The sequence below is a fragment of the Geotrypetes seraphini genome, chromosome 2 (genome assembly GCF_902459505.1).
Source record: "Geotrypetes seraphini chromosome 2, aGeoSer1.1, whole genome shotgun sequence".
Classification (NCBI taxonomy): domain Eukaryota; kingdom Metazoa; phylum Chordata; class Amphibia; order Gymnophiona; family Dermophiidae; genus Geotrypetes; species Geotrypetes seraphini.
In genome coordinates this window covers 334,248,540-334,272,246 of record NC_047085.1, presented here as the reverse complement: position 1 = coordinate 334,272,246, position 23,707 = coordinate 334,248,540, and the positions used below count along the sequence as shown (strand labels likewise).

The 23,707-nt window shown below is 42.7% G+C and overlaps 1 protein-coding gene across 1 annotated transcript in view; it reads left to right on the top strand.

The window, feature by feature from the left end:
- The window catches only part of VPS41 (VPS41 subunit of HOPS complex), a 401,709-nt gene that overhangs the window by 12,230 nt on the left and 365,772 nt on the right, over positions 1-23,707 (top strand). Inside the window, exon 2 of the mRNA XM_033930242.1 lies at positions 5,682-5,720. Coding sequence (XP_033786133.1) covers positions 5,682-5,720 — 39 coding nt within the window. The remainder of the gene's footprint in view (positions 1-5,681; positions 5,721-23,707) is intronic.

The window sequence follows — 23,707 nt, the reverse complement described above, 5'->3', positions numbered from 1 at the left end:
ATCCATTGCTTCATCAAATTTAGTGCTTCTGATGCCTTGGGAGTAACTTCCGAGAGAGAGTTAGCAAATGGGATGATGATCGTAAAGTCATCTGCGTAACTGAATAATTTTATCACCAGCTGGGTCAATTGCGCACCTAGTGAGGACATGTAGACATTGAAAAGCAATGGGGATAGTGGTGACCCTTGCGGTACGCCAGATGGATTGCTTCAGGTATCGGAGAGATCATAATTGAAACATACTTGATAGGTACGGGACATAAGGAAGCCTTGAAACCAGTCCAATACCTCTTCCCTAATACCAATAGCATCTAGGCATTGTAGCATTTTCCCATGGTCCACTAGGTCAAAGGCAGAGCTCATATCAAATTGCATGATCAGGGCATTAAGGCCTTTGCTGAACAAGAGACGCAGATTATCTAAGATAGCCGCAATTACTGTCTCAGTACTGAACAAAGTCTAAAACCGGATTGAGTTTCATGTAAGAGAGAGAACTGATCAAGATATTCCATCAATTGGGTATGTACCAGTCCTTCCATGATTTTTACAATAAATGGAATGGATGCTACTGGTCTATAGTTGGTTACCAGTGCTGATGATTCTTTACTATTTTTTGGAATTGGGGTTATTATTATGTGACCATTATTATTGAGGAAATTTCCATTTTTTAGGTTATGGGCTAAGTAATGCAGCAAAGATAGTTTAAATTCTAATGGAGCCGCTTTCATAATTTCCAGGGGACATGAGTCCAGAACGCAGTGTGATTTAGAGTATTTGTTATATAGTTTGATATAATTATTCCATTCTAAATTGTGAAAGGAACTCCAGATCATGTCTGCTGGTATTTCATTTCCTTGTATGTTAGTTATTTGATGATCATTAGTGTCATTTGTTGAACAGTTGTTTCTTAGGTTTTTAATTTTTGAATTGAAATGCTGTGCTAAATCATTTGCTGAAGGTAGTTTAATATTGTGTACGAGTTGAGAGTAGCGTGTGGTGTCAAATATATTTGTAACCAAGTTAAACAGCTCTTTTGTATTGATTCCTTTTGAATTAGTGCTAGATAAGTTGATTTTAGAAGAGTAGAATGCTTTACTTTTGTCTTTTATCAGTGGTTTGTAGATTTTTATGTTTGATCTCCAGTTGTTACGGTCTGATAATTCTCCTGTTTTTTTCCAAATTCTTTCCAGTCGTCTTAATAGTTGTTTCATTTTTAGAAGTTTGGTGTCAAACCATTTGTTATATTTATTTGTGCAGCTTTTGCTAATTCGTTTAGGGGCAATTTTATCCAAAATGGATGTGCTAGTTTTCATCCAGTGATCCCAAAAATCGACTCCTTCTCCGCTTGTAGTTCATATTGTGACCAATATTCTTCTGGATTAATATAACCTCTTGTGTGATGTTCTCTTTTTATCTTTGGACGTGTTTTAGATTTTAAATGAGTCCAGCTTAACTTAAAATAATAAGTAAAATGGTCAGACCTGATATCATGACACCAGGTGCCATCAGGTAGAGAGATGGCAGGGTCTAAAATTTCCTTTGTGGACATAGCTACCACATCTAAGTGATGACCTTTTTCATGTGTTTGTGTGGGTAAAGGGAGATTGTAATTGAGTAGGGATAGAAAGTTTTTAAAGTCTTTCATATCTGGATTGTCCTCTTCATCTAGGTGTATGTTTATGTCACCTGCGATGATATGGTAAGAAGGAATAATTGAATTATGTATGAGGGGTTAGCCTCTGTATGATCATGGGATACATACTTTCTGGAATTTCGTATCTACTTGGACGTGTGCTGCAGAGCAGGATTTGGGGATGGGAGATTTCAAGTTCGCTTGTTTATTTCCCTCCTTACATTTGGGACTGCTTTGGTACATCCCACTAGTCTCTGGATTCATCTGCTGTTGATGACAAGGAAGGTAAAATTATGTCCTTATCTGATAATTTTCTTTCCTTTAGTCATAGCAGATGAATCCAGAGCCCCACCCTATAGTGGGGTTTGTCGCCCTCAGGCGCAGTTTGGGTATGCTTTTCGGCTGAAATTGCATTGTCGATTTTAAAGCATCAGTGGATCGGGTAACGCATGTGAGGGAAAGTTTCATATGCCTCTTGTTTCATGCCTTTTATGTGCTTTATTTCAACTGCTTTGAGAAGACCTATACTAGTTGGCCAGGAGGCTGTGCATCCAAGATATACCTGAGGGCAACTCAGTGCTTTCTTATCTCCGCCTGCTAGTTGATGGACGTAATCCCACTAGTCTCTGGATTCATCTGCTGTGATTAAAGGAAAGAAAATTATCAGGTAAGGACATAATTTTACCATTTTCATGTGTAACTTTGCCAGGCAATCTCGGTCCTTCACCAGGATTTTCTTCCATGAACACAGAACAAAAATATTTGTTTAGCATGTTTGCTTTTTCTTCATCACTCTCCACATATCAGTTCATAGCATCTTTTAGTTTCACAATTCAATTTTTCATCTTCCTCCTTTCAATTAATATATCTGAAAAAATTTTTGTTTCACCTTTTTACATTTTTAGCCATTTGCTCTTCCGCTTGCGCTTTCGCCAGACGTATCTTTCTCTTGGCTTCTTTCTGTTTCACCTGGTAGTCCTTTCTGTACTCAATTTCTTGAGGTTTTTTAATATTTCAGGAGCACCAACTTTTTTGTCTTTATTTTCTCCACCACTAGTTTTGAGAACCATATTGGTTTCCTTTTTCTCTTGTTTTAATTTATTTTCTTCACAGAAAGGTCAGCAGCCATTTTTATTGCTCCTTTCAGCTTAGACCACTGTTTTTCTACTTCTCTTATGTCCTCTCATCCTAGTAGCTCTTTCTTCAGGTACTCTCCCATCTAGAACTTTAATTTTTGTGTGGCCGCTCTCCATTTTAGCTGTTATATCAAACCAAACCATTTGATGTTCCTACTTCCCAGGTGGGCACAATCCCGAACATTAGAGATACTCTCCTCATTTGTGAGGACCAGATTCAATATCGCTTTTTCCCTCGTGGGTTATTGAGCTTTAAAGTTCCTTATGTGTTAGTGCTAGTTGCCCACAGCAGGTTGGTTCATTGATACATGTGTTGCAAGTTCATACTAATAATTGTTCTTTTTTATGAGTTACAGAGCAGAACAGACATGTTTGTTATTTCCAGAGAAGTTCCCTGTACCCCTCCTTTTTACTCCTGTTATAGTGGAGCTCAATTGCTTTGGTATAAACTGAAGAGGGAGCTATACTCCACTGGTGAAGGAGGAGGCGCTGAAAGATGTGATTGACATCCTTTTGCAAGAGGTTCGCCTAATGTACGGACTCCTGTGCATATTAACAGAAACAAGATTATCTGGGTAAGAACCTAATTTTTCAATTCCAAAAGGGTTTAACCAAGACATTCCTATATTTTATGTGAAATTGAATTCTCACTTCAAGTTGTGTAGGTATACTTAAGATGTATAAACCCATGAGCAAATAATACAACAGACCAGATACTTTTGGCTGCAGTGACTTGTTGCTTGAAGTAGCTCACGTGCCCTGGGGACAGAGAAGAGTTGAATATGAATTTTATGTTATCCTCTAAAAGTCTAAAGGCTAGCAAGAAAACTGCTGTGTCTTGCTGTTTTGATCAAAGGGAGTTTGCTACATTAATGTTAGTTTCAGAAAAAAGGAGGATGGGTTTTACTTCTACTGAAATCGATGGAGGTAAGAAGGACAGTTAGAGACATCTGAGTTTTATTTCTATTAAAAGTAATGGAAATAAATCCTAAACGTCTCAATTCATTCTCCTTTTTCTGGACTCATATGGTAACCCTAGGTTTAGGTCTTTGAAAGAAAACAGTGTATGAATGATAGTTTGCTAATGAGAGCTGATTGGGAGACTTGCATAGGAGAATGAACATGAATATTAGACTTTCTGAGAGGATTTGCTTTTGGTAAGTCTGTATGTTGCTTCAGAGAATATTTTAGTTGATCATATGTATTTTGTAGCTGAAACAAAAGTTGTCTTGCATACTCTCGTTTGTTAACTGGAGTCAATACTATTGCAAGAATTAGCTTTATGGAATGACTTTTCCTTGTTGGTGCTCCTGGATTTTACCCATGTGTGTGAAAGTGGCCTAGGATCTGGGCCTGTGGTGAAGCCCTTTAGACAAAATAAAATCAACTGGGTCAGGTTCAGATGAAAAGTAAAGTATCTATTCAGTACAAAACAAATGTCTGGCTGATCATTGCAGACTTCAAAATAATATGGGGCTCATAATCGAAAGAGAAAAATGTCCAAAAACCGGCCTAAGTCGGCACGTGGATGAACATTGTCCAAATACGTCCAAGTGCCGATAATAAAAACGGATTTGAACATATTTCTAAATGACCTAGGCCTTCATAGTGCCGCTGAACGACCAAAGCTAAACAGGGCGCTTCAGGAGGAGTGTCGAGGGCGGGAGTTGGGCGGGACGTGAGTCGGCTTAGACTTAGTCGTACAGTATGTATAACCGAAAGTTATACAGCCCAGGATTGACGGAACTTGGACGTTGTGACTTAAACCATTTAAAACATGGTCTAAGTCACAAAAACCCACCTAAAGTCACCAGAAAAGCACTGCAAACACATAAAACAGCCCCCCACACACTACCCCAGTGATCACCGACCCCCCCCAACCCCATAAAAATCGTAATCGCAACTTTAAAATTCAGCCTTCAGACCAGCCTGGCATAGGAAAGCCTAGTCGTCTAGCACAGAGGCGGCTTAAGCCGTCTTGGTGGTGGGTTAGGGACTCATGGAGAGGAGGACCCATGCCTATAAGCCCCTGCATTGATACTTAAACATGTGCACTCCCCTTTACACCCCCAAAACCCTTTTTTATTGGCATATAAGTGATTCCTGCAACCATAAGGGCTATTAGGATCGTAGATAAGTGGGTCTAGTGGGATTCTGGAGGTGGTTTTGGGGGGCTCACCATGACCTATAAGGGAGCTGTAGTGAGGAGAAGACATGGCACCCTTTTTGTGAAGTTCAAAGCAGTGCCCTGTAAGGTACTCCACTATTTAGTTGCCATGTCTGGGTGTTCAGTCCATCACTTTGCAGACCCCTCCCACGTCTAAGTGTTTTTGACTTGGACGAAAAGTTGGACAAAAATGTGGTATAAAGATGGATGATTTAGTGACTTGGACGATCAGATCGGCAGGACGATTTTCTAAACAAAGAAAATTTTGAACGTATTTTTTGAAAATGTGTCCTAGGCTGTTTTTTACTTTGGACAACTTGCGACTTAGACGAAAACGGACTTAGACGTTCCTTTTGTCTATTTCATATACAATACACAGTGTGAACATACTCCTGGGATTTCTCTGCTTCCTTCTGGCCTGGAGCTTTTAATTTTCTCCTCTTGGCTCTGTCCATATCCTTTTTAAGGTGGACTGGGCTGTTCTTACATGAAGAGTGTTGAGGATCTCTTCTATATGTTCTTTTGTACTGTGTTACATCATCAGTGGACATAAAGATAGGAATCGGAAGTTCCACAAAAGCTTAGTGCAGTATAGTTCCAAATCTTTCATTCCATATGTTAGCATTAATATTTAAGATTATTTGACTTCTGAATGATTAAGTCCTTAGATCAGTAAAAGTTTTTCTGTTGCTCAGATATTAACATTTGACCCTTCTGTTGATTCTCTTTTTTTGTATTTTTTTCAGGTAGTAAAATCTAGTGAAGAGTCTACAGATGACTCAGAGGTAAGATTACATAGATGGGGACTCTGGTGTCACAGAACACCATGGTTTGCAAGATATAAAGTCTATAGCATCTATTTTAGTGAAATAATTTTGGATTTTGTGAATTGTGATACTTTTTTTGGCTATTTTTTTCTTTGTATTGCCAACACCACTTTTACACTGTGGTTGGGTGGGGGCAGGAATCGCATCTACTCCTGGTTTGTAGCCATACTAGTTTGGACCAATGGTCCATCTAGCCCAGTATCCTGTTTCCAACAGTGGCCAATTCAGGTCGCAAGTACCTGGCAGAAACCCAAATAGTAGCAACATTCCATGCTACTAATCCCAGATATGCTACTTCCTGGTTTTGTGATAAATTGTCTGTTATGTAAGTGCTTTATGGAAAGGCATAACTATGATGAAACTAGCTATAATTCAGCTGGTACAGAATATTCCTATTAAGTCCTTTGTTCTGTACGTAAATTCGACCATGTCTCTTTGGTTGCAACTCGTTTTTAGTTGCTCATCTTCTGTATTAAATTAAAATTCTACTTTTGTTTGTCATACCTTACAATTTATTGTGCTGCCTTGTGTGGGTAATTTATTGATACCCTATGTCCCTGCCAACTCCCTATAGTGGGCTGACCAGAAATCACTAGTCATCCCATTGAAAACTAGCATTTTATCTTGAGATGACTAAGTGATCTACTTTTAATTACTGTATATAGCCCTATGTTGTAGAATTCTCTCCAACTGGATTGTGAAATTAGAAAAAAAGATTATTCATGTTTTAAAGTGATTTTAAAATGAAGCCAAAGGCTTGGTATTTCTCATCCTTCAGTGAATGAAGGTTGGACTATGACTTATGATAAATGTTGGTATCCTATATAATAAAACCCTAAGCGCGCATGCGCACTTAGGGTTTTGTGATCCCTGCCGCCGTGTTTTCTGATCCATGGCCGAATTCTATTTTAGAACACAGCGGCAGGGAACAGCATGGTGAAGGAGAAGGGCAGGCAGAGGAGCGCCGTGAGCAGGTCGGAGAGTGACAGCGACAGGATGAAGGCGTTGGTGACAGTGCGCAGCTGGCAGTGCTTGACGATCACCAGGATGACGGCGCAGTTACCCAGGCTGGAGAGCAGGAAGATCACGAGCAGCACGAGCGCCTGAGCTGCCACGGCCAACCCTTGCAGGAGGAGGCCCCCGCCGCCAACCGCCAACTCCTTCCCGGTCTCCTGAGCCGCGTACTCACTGCCCGATTGCTGGCCGCCACTGCGCTCAGGGTGAAACCGCCCAGTACTGCGTGGATCAAGGCTGGGCTCGGGGTCAGCTGTAGTGCACGCTCCATCAAGTTGGGCTGCGAGGCAAGGTGCACTTGCGACTCCATCGGGCACGGTGACGGCAGGACATGGGCGCAGGGAAGCGGCATCACTCGGTGGTGCGGGAAAATTCCACATCACACACACCGCGGCGGCTGCTCGCTCGCTACATTGTCTAACCCCTCCCCCCTCTCTTTCTACTGGGTGGTTTGGACGGCTAGCAATGTAGACAGCTGTTGCCAATGCAAACGAAGCTTCTATTACCGCAGGGAACTAGGGCTGGGGTGGGAAATAAATTGGACCCAGATAGGAGAAGGCAGGAACTCGGTTCAGGTAGGTCATTACCTCACTACCTCAGGTCTATTAGTACACACTACTAATGCCATAAGAGGGCTGCATTGAGAACCAACTCAGAAAAGGCTAACTGTATTGTAACACCTTTACAAAAGTACAAGTATTGGTTAAGGTTTAATAATGTATTGATTATCCTCTATAATAAAACCCTAAGCGTGCATGCGCACTTAGGGTTTCGTGTTCCCATCCACCGTGATCTCTGGGTCTGTGCCGAATTCTATTTTAGAGCAAGGCGGCAGGGAACACTCTGGCAACTCCCCCCTCCCGCCCTCACTCACCAACCGCAGCTGCTCCTCTTCAAAGCAGCCTGCTGAGGTTCGCCGGCTGGCTATAGCGAACCTCGCAGGCCACTCTTCACCTGGTAGCATGTTCCCTCTGATGTGATCGCGTCAGAGGGAACGTGCTACCGAGGTGGAGAGCGGCCTGCGAGGTTTGCTACAGCCGGCTAGCAAACCTCAGCAGGCTGCTTTGAAGAGGAGCGGCAGCGGTTCGTGCCAGTGGGAGGGAGGGTAAGAACAGCTGCTATCTCAATAAAAATTATTAAAAAAAAACAAAAACAGGCATGGCACAACAGAGGGCAGTGGGAGAGGGGCCAGGGAGAGACACAGACAGAAAGAATGACAGACAGACAGCATCCAAGGAGAGAGAGAGACAAAGAAAATAAAACAGACAGACAGACAAACATCTACTCTAGCACCCGTTAATGTAACGGGCTTAAACACTAATCTGAATATAAGGCCCATGGGCCATAAATGTCTTTGTGTGAAGTATGTAAATACCGTATTTTCACGCATATAACGCGCGCGTTATACACGATTTTACAAACCGAGTATAACCATGCGTGTTATATTCGTGAGCGCGTTGTACACATTTTTTTTTACATAGTTCCCCCCCCCCCCCGACGTCCGATTCACCCCGCAGGACTGCTCGCACCCCCACCCCGAAGGACTGCTCGCACTCGTACTTGCACCCGCACCCCCACCCCGAAGGACCGCTCGCACCCCCACAGCCTCCCCACCCCCCATCATGGAGAAGCTGCCTACCGTTGTCCTGCTGCTTCCTCTGCCGGCGGTCCCGCCCCTTCTCTGAGCCCTGTGTCTGCGCTGCTTCCTCTTCCGGCAGTCCCGCCCTTTCTCTGACGTCAGAGAAAGGGCGGGACCGCTGGAAGAGGAAGCAGCGCAGATGCAGGGCTCAGAGAAGGGGCGGGACCGCCGGCAGAGGAAGCAGCAGGACAACGGTAGGCAGCTTCTCCATGATGGGGGTGGGTGGGGAGGCTGTGGAGGTGAGAGCGGTCCTTCGGGGTGGGGGTGCGAGCGGTCCTGCGGGGGGGTGAATCGGACGTCGGGGGGGCATCAGACTTTCAGGGTGGGGACAGGACTTCAAGGGGGGACAGGACTTCAAGGGGGAGAGGAGAGTCGGGGCGGGCGAAGGGAGAGTCGGGGCGGCCAGAGGAGAGTCGGGGCGGGCGAAAGGAGAGTCGGGGCGGCCAGAGGAGAGTCGGGGCGGGCGAAAGGAGAGTCGGGGCGGCCAGAGGAGAGTCGGGGCGGGCGAAAGGAGAGTCGGGGCGGCATGCGCGGTATACGGGTGTGCGCGGTATATAAAGCACAGTTACTTACCGTAACAGGTGTTATCCAGGGACAGCAGGCAGATATTCTTGACTGATGGGTGACGGCACCGACGGAGCCCCGGTACGGACAATTTTAGAGTGATTGCACTCTAAGAACTTTAGAAAGTTCTAGCTAGGCCGCACCGCGCGTGCGCGAGTGCCTTCCCGCCCGACAGAGGCGCGCGGTCCCCAGTTAGGATAAGCCAGCTAAGAAGCCAACCCGGGGAGGTGGGAGGGACGCAAGAATATCTGCCTGCTGTCCCTGGATAACACCTGTTACGGTAAGTAACTGTGCTTTATCCCAGGACAAGCAGGCAGCATATTCTTGACTGATGGGTGACCTCCAAGCTAACAAAAAAAGAGGGATGGAGGGAAGGTTGGCCATTATGAAAATAAATTTTGTAAAACAGATTGGCCGAAGTGTCCATCCCATCTGGAGAATGCATCCAGACAATAATGAGATGTAAAAGTATGAACTGAGGACCAAGTAGCAGCCTTGCAGATTTCCTCAATAGGAGTGGAACGGAGGAAAGCTACAGACGCTGCCATAGCTCTAATTTTGTGGCCTGTGACAAAAAAAAAAAAAAAAAAAAAAATTGTATCTTCACTGGAAAATGTCCAGTCAAATCTTTTGTAATCCGCCTTGAACTGCAAGGTATAGGCGGAATAGAAATCCGTAATGTAATGTAATGTAATGTAATGTAATGTAACCTTCCAGTGTCAGGCCGGACTGAGCATAACAAAAAGAAACGCAAGCAGCAAGCCAATTGGATAGAGTGCGTTTAGATACAGGATGACCCAACTTGTTAGGATCAAATGACAAAAATAGTTGAGGAGATGATCTGTGAGGTTTGGTGCGATCAAGATAGTAAGCCAGAGCACGTTTACAATCCAAGGTATGCAAAGCCTGTTCACCTGGAGTAGAATGAGGCTTTGGGAAAAAAACAGGTAGAACGATGGATTGGTTAAGATGAAATTCAGACACAACCTTAGGAAGGAATTTGGGATGTGTGCGGAGGACGACCTTATCATGGTGAAAAACAGTGAAAGGTGGATCCGCCACCAGTGCATGGAGCTCACTGACCCTCCTGGCAGAAGTGAGAGCTATTAGAAAGACCACTTTCCAAGTTAGAAATTTAAAATGCGTTGAGGCCAACGGCTCGAAAGGAGGCTTCATCAACGCAGAAAGAACCACATTCAGATCCCATACAACAGGAGGGGCTTTAAGAGGTGGTTTCACATTGAAAAGGCCCTTCATGAACCTTGAAACTAAGGGATGAGCTGAGAGGGGTTTTCCATGAATCGGCTCATGAAAAGCTGCAATGGCACTAAGGTGGACCCTTATCGAAGAGGATTTAAGACCAGAGTCAGATAAGGACAATAAATAGTCCAACACCAGTCCCACTGCTGTAGATATGGGATTATGGTGATGTAACAGGCACCAGGAAGAAAAGCGAGACCACTTTTGTTGGTAACATTGAAGAGTAGACGGTTTCCTGGAGGCATCAATAATAGAGCGGACAGGCTGAGACAGGAGAGCATGAGCTGGAGTCAGCCCGAGAGATACCAAGCTGTCAGGTGCAGAGACTGTAAGTTGGGATGAAGCAGTGTTTGTTGATGCTGTGTAAGCAGTGAAGGAAACAGAGGAAGAGGTATGGGTTCCCTGGAACTGAGTTGAAGTAGAAGGGAAAACCAATGCTGTCTGGGCCACCGTGGAGCGATGAGAATCATGGTGGCTTGTTCCCTCTTGAGCTTGAATAAGGTGCGCAGCATGAGCGGAAGAGGAGGGAATCTAGGTCCAATCTAGGAGAAATGCATCGGGTTCCAGACGGTGAGGAGAGTAAAGTCTGGAGCAAAACAGGGGCAGTTGATGGTTGTGGGGAGCTGCAAAAAGATCCACTTGAGGTGTGCCCCATTGAGAGAAAATGGACTGGAGAGTCGAAGGGTCGAGAGTCCATTCGTGAGGTTGAAGAATTCTGCTGAGATTGTCTGCTAAGCAATTCTGTTCCCCTTGGATGTAGACTGCCTTCAGGAATAAGTGACGAGCAGTCGCCCAGGTCCAAATCCTTTGAGCTTCCTGACATAAGGGACGGGATCCCGTCCCTCCCTGTTTGTTGATGTAGTACATTGCAACTTGGTTGTCTGTGCAAATGAGAAGAACCTGAGGAAAAAGGAGATGTTGGAAAGCTTTGAGGGCGTAAAACATCGCTCTGAGTTCCAGGAAATTGATGTGGTGTTTCTTTTCCTGGGTGGTCCAAAATCCCTGAGTTTGGAACTCGTTCAAGTGAGCTCCCCATGCATAGGGGGAGGAATCCGTGGTGATGACCAGTTGATGAGGAGGTAGATGGAACAGTAGACCTCTGGATAGATTTGATGATTTCAACCACCAAAGAAGCGACTGTCGAAGAGACGAGGTCACAGATATGTGTTGTGAACAAGGATCCGTCGCTTGTGACCACTGAGTCGCTAGGGTCCATTGAGGAGTACGCAGGTGGAGACGTGCGAAGGGAGTGACATGTACTGTGGAGGCCATGTGTCCCAAGAGCACCATCATGTGATTCGCAGAGATGGAAGGTTGCTGGAACACCTGCTGACAGAGATGAAGGATGGTGTGAAGGCGGTTTGGAGGAAGAAAAGCCCTCATCTGAACAGTATCCAGAATGGCGAGGAGGCTAGGCCGAAGGGTAGCACCTTGTATTGGTAATGATGTTGATTGACAAGAAAGCGAAGATATTGTCTGGACATCAGATGAATTGGAATGTGAGTATACGCCTCCTTGAGATCGAGGGAACATAGCCAGTCTTCCTGAGAAAGAAGAGGGTATAGGGTGGCAAGAGATAACATCTTGAACTTCTCCTTGACCAGACATTTGTTGAGATCCCTGAGATCTAATATTGGTCTGAGATCTCCGGTCTTTTTGGGTACAAGAAAGTACCGGGAGTAAAATCCCAGGCCTTGCTGGTCCAGAGGAACTGGTTCGATGGCATTGAGAAGAAGGAGGGAATGAACCTCCTGAGCGAGGAGGAGGGATTGAGCCTTGTTGGAAGCAGACTCTTTTGGCAGACTTAGAGGTGGAGGAGTCTGAAAATTTAGGGAGTAGCCGTGGGCGATGATAGCAAGTACCCACTGGTCGGAGGTGATTGCTTCCCATCGAGATAGAAAAACTTGTAGTCGACCTCCTATGGGCTGAGGTAGAGGACACGAGGGAGGAAGACTGGCAATGTCCTGGAGAAAGGAGTCAAAAGGGCTGTGTCGACTTAGGTTGAGTAGCCGGTTTGACAGCAGGCTGCTGTTGTTGACGAGCCTGTTGTAGCTGCTGACGCTGTCTGCGAGGTTGAGGAGGATGAGGCTGAGCCGGTCGAGCAGAAAACCTCCTTTGATATGAAGGTTGTTGCCTGAATGGACGAGGAGGAGGAGGTTTCTTCTTGTTTTTCAACAAGGTGTCCCATCTAGTTTCATGGGCGGAGAGCTTTTGTGTGGTGGTATCCATAGACTCCCCAAACAGCTCATCCCCTAGGCAAGGAGCATTGGCAAGCCGGTCCTGATGGTTTACGTCCAGTTCTGAGGCCCGTAGCCATGCCAACCTTCTCATTGCTACAGAGATAGCAGTAGCTCGAGACGTCAGTTCAAAAGTATCATAAATAGAACGGACCATAAACTTCCTGAGTTGCAGAAGACTAGAGGTACATTGCTGAAAAGCAGGAAGTTTACGGTCCGGAATATACTTTTGAAAAGAGGTCACCTGTTGAATGAGATGCTTCAGGTAAAACGAGAAGTGGAAAGCGTAATTACTTGAACGGTTGGCCAGCATGGCATTTTGGTAAAGACGCTTTCCAAATTTGTCCATGGCCTTTCCTTCCCTACCAGGAGGGACAGAGGCATACATACTGGCTCCTGCAGTCTTCTTTAGGGTTGACTCTACCAACAGGGATTCATGGGGAAGTTGGGGTTTGTCAAATCCAGGGATTGGAATCACTTTATATAGAGATTCTAGTTTTCTTGGGGCTCCTGGGATTGTCAAAGGAGTTTCAAGATTCTTATAAAAAGTTTCCCTCAAGATGTCATGGAGGGGTAACTTTAAAAACTCTTTAGGAGGTTGGTCAAAATCCAAGGCATCCAAAAATGCCTTGGATTTTTTAGAGTCAGACTCTAAAGGAATAGACAGGGTGTCTGACATCTCCTTTAAAAATTTTGTGAAGGAGGAGTGCTCTGGCTTAGCAGTAGTATCCTGCACCGATGGTTCCTCCTCATCAGATGTGTAATCCTCCTCGGTACCGAGGGGATCATCTGAATCATCCCACAAGTCAGGGTCCCGTACCGATTGTAAACGGCCCTGGGAAAGTGGAGTCGATGTATCAGTATGTTTAGTCTTGCGTACCGATTTACCAGACCGAGTGGAGACGGTACCTGGGGAATGTAGTACGGTACGGGGTTCAGAGAACAGTACCGGTTCCGACACCATAGGAGTAGCACGCCGTTTTGGTTCTGCTGACAGAACAGGCATGGACAAAGATTTTTGTGGTGCCGAAACAGTCGATGCCAATAACAGAGGCTGTTCGACAGACGGCACCGACGGCTCAGTCGGTACCGACACTGGAAGGTTCGGAGACAATAGAGCCGGGAGCAACTGTTGGAGTTGCTGCTTAAGCTGGACCTGGAGGATAGAGGCAATGCGCTCATCCAACGTTGGTCCCGATGGCACCGGTACCGGTTTTTTCTTGCTCGGTACCTTCGGTGCCGCTCGACGCTCGGGTGAAGTCGATGCCGATGACGAGGCAGAGACTTCAATGGGAGCGGAGCGTTTACGGGGCCGGCGCTCAGTCTGCAGGACTTGGCTCACTGCATGCTCGACTGGCTGGCCTAGAACAGTAGGGGAAGGCTTCTTAGCCGGCTTACCTACAGGAGTCGACACCGACGATGGATCTGGCGGTGCCGAGGTAGTCGGAGTCGATTTGGAGGAAGTCGTCGACGTCGATACCGGTGCAACTTCCATAGCGGTACCGAAAAGGATCCGCTGCTGAATTTGTCGATTTTTTAAAGTTCTTTTTTGTAAAGAACTACAGCGGGTGCAGGTTTCAGCCCTATGGTCCGGACCCAGACACTGGAGGCACCACTTGTGTGGGTCGGAAAGGGAGATAGGGCGTGCACACCGCTGACACTTTTTGAAACCCGGTGATGGGGGCATGAAGGGAAATACTGCTGTAGCAAAATCGAAGCCCGAGGCTTCGATGGTGCCAACAGGCCCCGCCGGGTCAGATTCGACAAAAAAAATGAAAAATAAGAAATTTTTTTTTTTCACAAAAGGTAAAAAAAAAAAGGAAAGAAATAAAATATGAAGAGAAAAATACGCGCGAGCGGGAAGGCAAGTGAAATAGAAAAAAACTTCCAACAGCCGTTGGAAACACGCGTCTTCTTAGCTCCGCGGAATTAAGAAAACTGGGGACCGCGCGCCTCTGTCGGGCGGGAAGGCACTCGCGCACGCGCGGTGCGGCCTAGCTAGAACTTTCTAAAGTTCTTAGAGTGCAATCACTCTAAAATTGTTCGTACCGGGGCTCCGTCGGTGCCGTCACCCATCAGTCAAGAATATGCTGCCTGCTTGTCCTGGGATAAAAATTTCTTTACTTAAATTAGTTTCCCGCGCGCTATACCCGTGTGCGCGTTTTACATGGGTGCGCGGTATATGAGTGAAAATACGGTACTATTTGATTTTTGATTTATATTTTACATTTGGTGTTTTTCTATTTTGTTTTCAATCCTGTAAAATTCTTTGCTGGATTTCTGAAAGGTATAACAAAAGTTTTATAAACAAATGGATTTTCTTTGGTGGCTATCAAGAGTGTGTTCTACTCATTTGTCTGCATCGTGACTGGGACTAGGAGAATGTCACATCAGTATATTAATTCATACTGCAACACCCTGAGTCTCGCTGTCAATTGTGATTTTCTAGTTATTGGTGGTTGACCTGGTCATCCTGCCCTGCCTGTGTGAAAATTAGTTTTCATGTTTATGTTCTTGATGAGTTAGTAAGAAAATGGGACCTTTTGGTTTACATATGTATCAGTGTTCTTTAACTTTTTGCTAGTGCAATGTTTGATTAACACATTGGTCTAATCAACAGAACTGCTGTTAATTAAGATGTAAATAGTTGTGGCCATAAAGTGGTGCATACGACATTGTCAGACATGCTGAACATTGATAGATTTGTGTTGCAATGCCTACCTTGAACTCTGAGATTTTTTTGCTTCTTGCCTGCCAGTCAAACTAATGAAGGCATTCTTTCCCTGGCCAATTAAATGTGCAGTTAACAATATGTCTGTAATTAAAATTGTAATACCACCAAAGAGGGGCCATCTGATTTTTTTTCTCCACTGGAAGTCCATAGTCACTAATGAAAATCCTGTTTACCCAGCTGCAGATATCCTTTTGTTTAGATAATTCCTAAGAAATAGAATTGTAGGGCAGTGCTTGCCCTAAATTACATTTTAAACAGAACTATTCCATACCCTCTCAACCCTGAGCTCAGTACGGTTTACAAATATACCAATATAGTGGGAAAAGTCATCACAATAGAGAAGAAAAGACTATCAAATGAAGTACTTTTTAAAGAACAAAGTTCTCAACAGTTCTCAAAATGTAAGATAATGCTGTTCATTATTCAAAGATGTTAACGAACACTTCCACAAAGATGGAAAAACAGTTCAGCTTCTTTCCAGTAGAGACAAAACTGATGGAAACTGAAGGAAACACAAACTTCTTGGAATAAATCAGCCTTTGAGACTTTTAGCCAAAATCAGTTATTCTCTGTGTCACCTATAATCGGGAGTTTCCCCGTAAAATAACTTAAAAGCAAGACATAAGAGCTGTTTGATGCCCTTTTTCAAATGAGGGAAAGGTTTTGCAAGACTAATTTTATATGTGAGTGTAATTTCAATCTTTAATGTAAAGTGTTTTTATAAAATATACTTATCCCATAACATGGCAAATTTTTAACTTGCAGAGACTGTATCTGAATTCAAAAAGGCATGGGATAGGCACGTAGGATCTCAGAGAGAAAAAGAGATAATGGTTACTGTGGATGGGCAGACTAGATGGGCCATGTGGCCCTTATCTGTCATCATATTTCTATGTTTCAAATGGAAGCTGTATGATGTGTAATGTCATACCACTATGTTTTGCACAAGTGCAAAATTTTGCAATAAAGTGGTTTTTGGAAATGAATTGTGGGAAATCAACCTTTTGGGTTCTGCTGGGGAGCTGTATCTCAGACTAGCCACTATCAGAGACAAAATACTAGACTCGGTGGACTTTGGTTAGACTTTGGCATGTCTTTTCTTAAGACATTATACATTTTTTGATCTGCTAAATTAAGCAGAATAGAACACTTTTCCTTCTTGGTATGTTAAGTGTTCTGTCTATTGTTTTTTAAAGCAAATAGTCTATACCACATGGTAGCAACTGTGAAGTGAAAACAGGTGCTAGATTAATACCGGCATGGAGATCAAACTAGAGCCAAGGAGAGCTCACAAACAGCAGTTTCATCAAATGAGGCAAAATCTTCAGTTCTGCATGACCAAATGAGAGGGGGTCTAGGTGGAATACCATTCTCTTTGTAACTTACATTCTGAAACTTTCTCTTATGAAAAACTGTAAAGATGAAAGAAGGAGGAGAGGCAGGGCTGAATCAATGAGAAATCAGAACTATAAGTGAAGTGATTAAATTTGCAGATGACACACAATTATTCAAAGTTGTTAAAAACACATACTGACTATGAAAAATTGGCAACAAGACTTTTAAGAAATTGGAATACGAGGCATCCAAATGGAAGATGAAATTTTAATGTGGACAGATGCAAAGTGATGTACATCAGGAAGAATAATCCAAATTATTATTACTTGATGCTAGGTCCAGCTTTGGTATCGACATCCAAGACAAAGATCTAGGTGTCATTGTAGGCAGTATGTTGAAATATTTTGTCCAGTGTGCGATGACAGCCAAGAAAAACAAACAGGATGCTAGGAATTATTAGGAAAGGGATAGTAAATAAGACAAAGAATACTATAATGTCTCTGTATCACTCCATGGTGGGACCTCATCTTGAGTATTGTGCTTAGTTCTAGTTGTCGTATCTCAAAGATGTAGCAAAATTAGAAAAGGTTCAAAGAAGAGTGACCAAAATGATAAAGGGGATGTAGCTCCTCTTATGAGAAAAGGTTAAAAGAGGTTAGGGCTCTTCAGCTTGGAAAATAAATGTCTGAGGGGGGATATGATTGAGGCCTACCAAATTCTGAGTGGTGTAGAATGGATAAAAGTACATTGTTTTTTTTTACTTTTTCTAAAAGTAAAAAGGCCAGGGGACACTGAATGAAGGTACATGAAAATGCTTTTAAAACAAATAGAAGGAAATATTTTTTCACTCAAAGAATAGTTAAGCTCCTGAATTGGTTTTTCAGAGGATGTGTTAACAGTGATTAGCGTAGCTGGATTTTAAAATGGTTTGGATAAGTTCCTGGAGGAAAAGTCCATCATCTGCAATTGAGAAAGACAAGGGGGAAGCTACTGCTTGCTGTGGCATGGAATAGGTTTCTGCCAGGTACTTGTGACCTGGCTTGGTCATTGTTGGCACTAACTCGTGAAAATTCTGCAAAATAAACTTGGAACATAAAAATAGCCTTACTGGGTCAGGCCAATGGGCCATCAAGCCCAGTAGCCCGTTCTCACGGTGGCCAATCCAGGTCCCTATTACCTGGCCAAAACCCAAGGAATTGCAACATTCCATGGTACTGATCCAGGGCAAGCAGTGCCTTCTTCTTGTGTTTTTCTCAATAACAGACTATGGACCTTTCCTCCAGTAAAATCAGCTATGCTATCCGCTCTTACAACAACTACTGGTGATGCGTTCCAGAGCTTAACTATTCTCTGAGTTAAAAAAATTTCCTCTTAATTGTTTTTAAAAGTATTTCCTTGTAACTTCATCAAGTGTCCCCTAGTCTTTGTAATTTTTGACGGAGTGAAAAATCGATCCACTTGTATCCGTTCTACTCCACTCAGAATTTTGTAGACTTCAATCATATCTCACCTCAGCCATTTCTTTTTCAAGCTGAAGAGCCCTAACCTTTTTAGTCTTTCCTCATACAAGAGGAGTTCCATCCCCTTTATCATTTTGGTTGTTCTTCTTTGAGCCTTTTCTAGTGCCACTATATCTTTCTTGAGATAAAGAGATCAGAATTGAACGTGATACCACAAATGAGGTTTCACCATGGAGCGATACAGGGGCATTATAACATTCTTAGTCTTGTTAACCATCCCTTTTTAAATAACTCCTAGTATCCTGTTTGCTTTTTTGGCTGCCCAGATCCTTTTCTTGGGCGCTAACCCCCAAGGTGGACCCTAGCATTCGGTAATTGTGATTTGGGTTATTCTTCCCAATGTGCATTACTTTGCATTTGTCCACATTAAATTTTATCTGCCACTTGAATGCTCAGTCTTCCAATTTTCTAAGGTATGCCTGCAATTTTTCACAATCCGCATGTGTTTTAACAACTTTGAACAGTTTAGTGTCATCTGCAAATTTAATCACCTCACTCGTTCCAATTTCCAGATCATTTATAAATAAGCTAAATAGCACTGCTCCCAGTACAGACCCCTGTCACACTCCACTGTTTACTCTCCTCCATTGAGAAAAATGACCATTTAACCCTACCCTCAGTTTTCTATCTGACAACCAATTCCTAATCCACAACTGAACTTTGCCACCTATCCCAATTTTCTCAGGAGCCTCATGAGGAGCTTTTTCAAAAGCTTTCTGAAAATCTAGATACAATGCATCAACCTACTCACCTTTATCCAAGAAGTCAAGCAAATTGGTGAGGCAAGATCTCCTTTGGCTGAACCCATGCTGACTCTGTCTCATTTTTTCCATCTTCACCAAGGTAATGCTCTCATTCTAGGAGACCTCTCTTCTCCAAGGCAGCAGGGCTACAAGACTGGAGGTAGGACTTCTCTACAACATCCCTGTAGGTCTCTTCTAAGTACTTCTCTGTCTCCATCAGTTCCTCCAAGTCTGCTACTCTAGCCTCAAGGGAATGTACTCGCTCTCTGAGAGCTAGGAGCTCTTTGCAGCGAGCACACACATATAACTTCTCGCCAACTGGGAGAAAATCATACATCTGACACTCAGTTTCAAAAGACTGGAGAGCAACCCTCTTGCTGCTGGACTACTGTCTGCAACTTGTTATTGAGCTTATTAAGCCACTGGAATATATTAGACTAGTATAGAGGGCCTTAGGATTTTATTATATGCTTTATTTAGTGTTTGTTTATTAGATAGTCTTATAGTTTTATATTGTATGCTTATTTACTGTTCGATTCTTTACAGGTAATGAAATATAAAGAGTTCTCCTGTTGACCTAATTGGAATAATTGACAATAAATTAAGACTATAAGTAAAGAAATGAACTAGGGGTAGGCGGGAGAGGAGAGGACGGGAGAGAGTGGAGACTAAGCCAGACCCTGTTTCGCCTGCCAGAAACTATCTCTAGCAGCAGGTTCAAGCTTACAAAACTATAGAACTATAAAAGGTTATTATTCTCTGGAGCCTATATAAAGTTTGCACTTTTAGGATCTAAACTGTCTATAGAAGGGAACCTACAATTGAGCTTTTCTCCCCAAACCTATCAAAGCTCAGAACAAAATAATATATATTTACCCCAAAATATGTCTTCTACTCTTCTCTTCACTCTTCTCCTCTCAGAAAGAGAATATCCTCTTCCCTCTTTCTTTCTTCTTAGAAAGTATCCACTTGTGTGATGTTGTTTTTCATTGGCCTTCATACATTTGGGCATACCCAGCTGCTTGGATTATACACCCAACACGCTCTTTGGATATCTCTAGTTTCTTGGCAATTGTTTTAGCTGATATTCGCCGATCTGCCAAAATGAAGTCATGGTCATGGTCAACAATTTCAGGAACATAGTAACATATTAAATGATGGTTCATCTAGTCTACCCTGTAATCACATGCATTACAATTTCATGATTAATTTAAATTATCTTTTTTCTTTGTTATTTCTGAGCCATAGACCTTAGAAGTCTAACTGGTACTGTCCTTAGGTTCCAATTACTGGAGTTGCTGCCAAAGCCCACTCCAGCCCATCCAAACCATCTCCTTTGCTGGATTCGGACTGTGAAGGTTTGCTCATTTATATTCTAATTAGTGATCCTCTGTGTTCATCCCATGCTTTTTTAAAATTCCATCACAGTTTTCCTCTCTACCACCTCCCTCTGGAGGGCATTCCAGGCATTCATCACTCTTTCCTTGAAAAAGAATTTCCTAATGTTACTCTTAAGTCCCCTCAACCTCAACGTATGTCCTCTAGTTTTACCAATTTCCCTTCTGTGGAAAAGATTTGGTCCTATATTAATACCTTTCAAATATTTAAATGTATGTAACATGTCACCCCTGTCCCTTCTCTCCAGAGTATACATGTTGAGGTCTACTAGTCTCTTCTTGAACTTCTTTTGGCACAAACCTCCTGCCATTTTCATCGCTTTCCTCTAGACCCCTATACTCCAAGTGAGGCCTCACCAACAACCTGTACAAGGGCATCAACACCTCCTGCTAGTTATGCCTCTATACAGCCTAGCATCCTCCTGGCTACAGCCACTGCCTTGTTGCACATTTTTGTCGCCTTTAGATCCTCAGACACTATCACTCCAAGGTCCCTCTCCCCATCCGTGCATATCAGCCTCTCACCTCCCAGCACATACATCTCCCTCGGATTTCTGCTCTCCAAATGCATCACTCTGCACTTCTTTGCATTGAATTTTAGTTGCCAGACATTAGACCATTCTTCCAACTTTTGCAGATCCTTTTTCATGTTTTCCACTCCCTCCAGGGTGTCCACTCTGTTACCAATCTTGTTATCATCTGCATAAAGGCAAACCTTTCCTTCTAACCCTTCAGCAATATCACTCACAAAGTTATTGAACAGAATCAGCCCCAGCACTAATCCTTGAGGCACTCCACTACTCAACTTTCCTTCCTCTTAGCAAATTCCATTAACCACCACCCTCTGAGATCTGTCCGTCAACCAGTTTCTAATTCAGTTTACAACTTTTGGTCCTAAGTTCAGCTGGCCAAGTTTGTTCAAGAGCCTTCTATGAGGAACTGTGTCAAGGCTTTGCTGAAATTTAAGTAAATTATATCTAGTTCACTTTCTTGATCTATTTCTCTGGTCACCCAGTCAAAGAATTCAATCAGATTCGTCTCACACAATTTACCTCTAATAAAGCCACGTTGTCTTAGATCTTGTAACCCATTTGATTCTAGGAATTTCAATATCCTCTCCTTCAATCCTTCCATTATTTTTCCAATAACTAAAGTGAGGCGTATCAGCCTGTAGTTTCCATCTTCATCTCTGCGACCACTTTTGTGAAGAGGAACCACATTTGCTCTTTTCCAATCCCATGGAACCTCTCCCATCTCCAGGGAATTATTGAATAAATCTTTAAGTGGAGCTGCCAGAATCTCTCTGAGCTCCCTCAATATCCTGGGATGGATACCGTCTGATTCCATGGCTTTGTCCATCTTAAATTTTTCAAGTTGTTCATAAACACTTTCTTCCATGAATGGCCAGATATCCATGCCATTCTCGTGTAATTTTGCCTGCCAATCGTGCTCCTTCTCCAAGATTTTCCTCCTTGGGTCAGCTAGAAATAGAGGGATATGGGAATCCTTGCAAGAAATATGCCTCAAAGAGTTGCCAAATCTTCACATGGTACATTAACACCAGATATGGCATTGACAACTGAATGATTCAAAGTTCCAAAAACACCAATTCCGGGATTAAGTACCAAGACATTAGGAGGGTAATGTATAGGGAAGCACCTAATTTTAGGTGCTAACAATGCATGTGAATGGCAGTGTTTTATTCATCTACATGGCTATGTGGTATAAATATAGTTATATAAATGGGCTATTTTCCCCTAGGCACAATTTTTTAAAGTGTTAGCATGTATAATAATCAGGGTGTAATTTGCTGGTTGGCGTGCACATGGCCAGAGTACACATACACAAAGATTATAAAATCCTATAATTTACATATGTTCTTTTCAAATCTTGATGAAGCTATTTATACCAGCTGTGAATCCGATGTGAATGTCCACACCTGTAATGTAGGCACAGGTTATGCTAGATAGGCACTATTTTATAAAGAAAGTAGATGCCTACTTTATAAAATACCACTTAAATAAGCATCTACTGTCAAGCTTAAGTATACACCTCCTTATAAAATCTTCCTCCATAAGGCCACATTCAAGAAAATGAATGATTGTATTAAGGAAGCTTTGTCAGGAACAGGGACTGTAGAAGATAAAGGGGAACTAGTCATGACAATAAAAAGAAGCACTGAAATGGCAATAAATCTTTGTGTGAGGCATGTCAGCGAAAGAAAAAAGAATAAAAAGGTCATTAGGGTTCATCTAAGAACTGGAAGCAGGAGAAAAAGTAAGAACAAAATAATATAGTGCTGAGAAAATACAGAATGACACAGGAGAAGAAAGACAGGCAAATTATCAAGAGAACAAAGAGAGGCAGGAAGAGTAGTTAGGGTAGCAAGGGTTCAAACAGACAAGTATGTTGCCCAATCAGTAAAGGTAACAGATGAGTTCTTTAGAAAGAGAGTTAAAATAGGAAACGTAAAATAGTAAGAATAAAAAAGGATGATGCACTTAGTAAAGAGAACCAGAAGAAAATAGATATATTTGATGTTTTTTCCTCTGTTTTCCCACTGAAAGGAAAGTGTGATGGGTCAAAGGAAAAAGGCATGGATATAAACAACTAGAGGGTGAAAGAAATAACCATTTAGTAGCATTCCTATATAAGGTGCTAAAACAACTGAAAGTAGATAAGGTAGTGAGACTTAATAGGATACATAACAGAATACTGAAGGAAGTAAAGGAAGTATTGGCTGTACAACTCACAGTTCTGTTCAACTTTGAAACAAAAGAGGTTCGAAGATGCTGAAGAGAGGAAACAAAAAAAACCACCAAACTACTAGAGATCTATTAACTTAGTATTAAGCAAAGTCATAGATATACAACTGAAGGACTGAATAGTGCAACACCTTAAAGTGAATATGATATAAAACCATAGGCAATATGTTTTCATATGGGGAAATACTATCAAATGTGATTAAATTCTTTGATGAGGTAAACAGAGTGATAGAGTATGGGGGAATAGGGGCGCTATGATGGTGATGTGGTCTTTATGGATTTCAGTAAGTTCTTTATCAGTTTCACTTAAAAGATTAGTGAGTAAGCTATTCTGTTTGGTAATTGGAAAAATAATTAATAGAATTACTGAGAAGTTACTTAATTTTTTTTTGCTAGTTAAAGAAGGTTCATTCTTGTCATGGCCTTACATGCCCCAACCTTTTCTAAAGTTAATCTATATAATGTACTTGTTTTTCCAAATCCAAGTCCAGATTAGTTACAAATTTAGGAAGAGTTGGTACCTGAAGCAATGAAGGCTAAAGTGACTTGTAGTCCAAAAGAACATCAGTCTTGAACCAGTGGATTTAGGCACCTTCACCCACAAGTTGTGTGTAGAGAGCTTCATTTGCATTTTTCCACTCCTCCTCCCTTCTCCCTAGGCTGTCCTGTACTTCTCGGTTATTCTCTCAACACACAAGGTGGTAGGAGCCTGTCTGTTCTGCTTGTGTTTATTTATT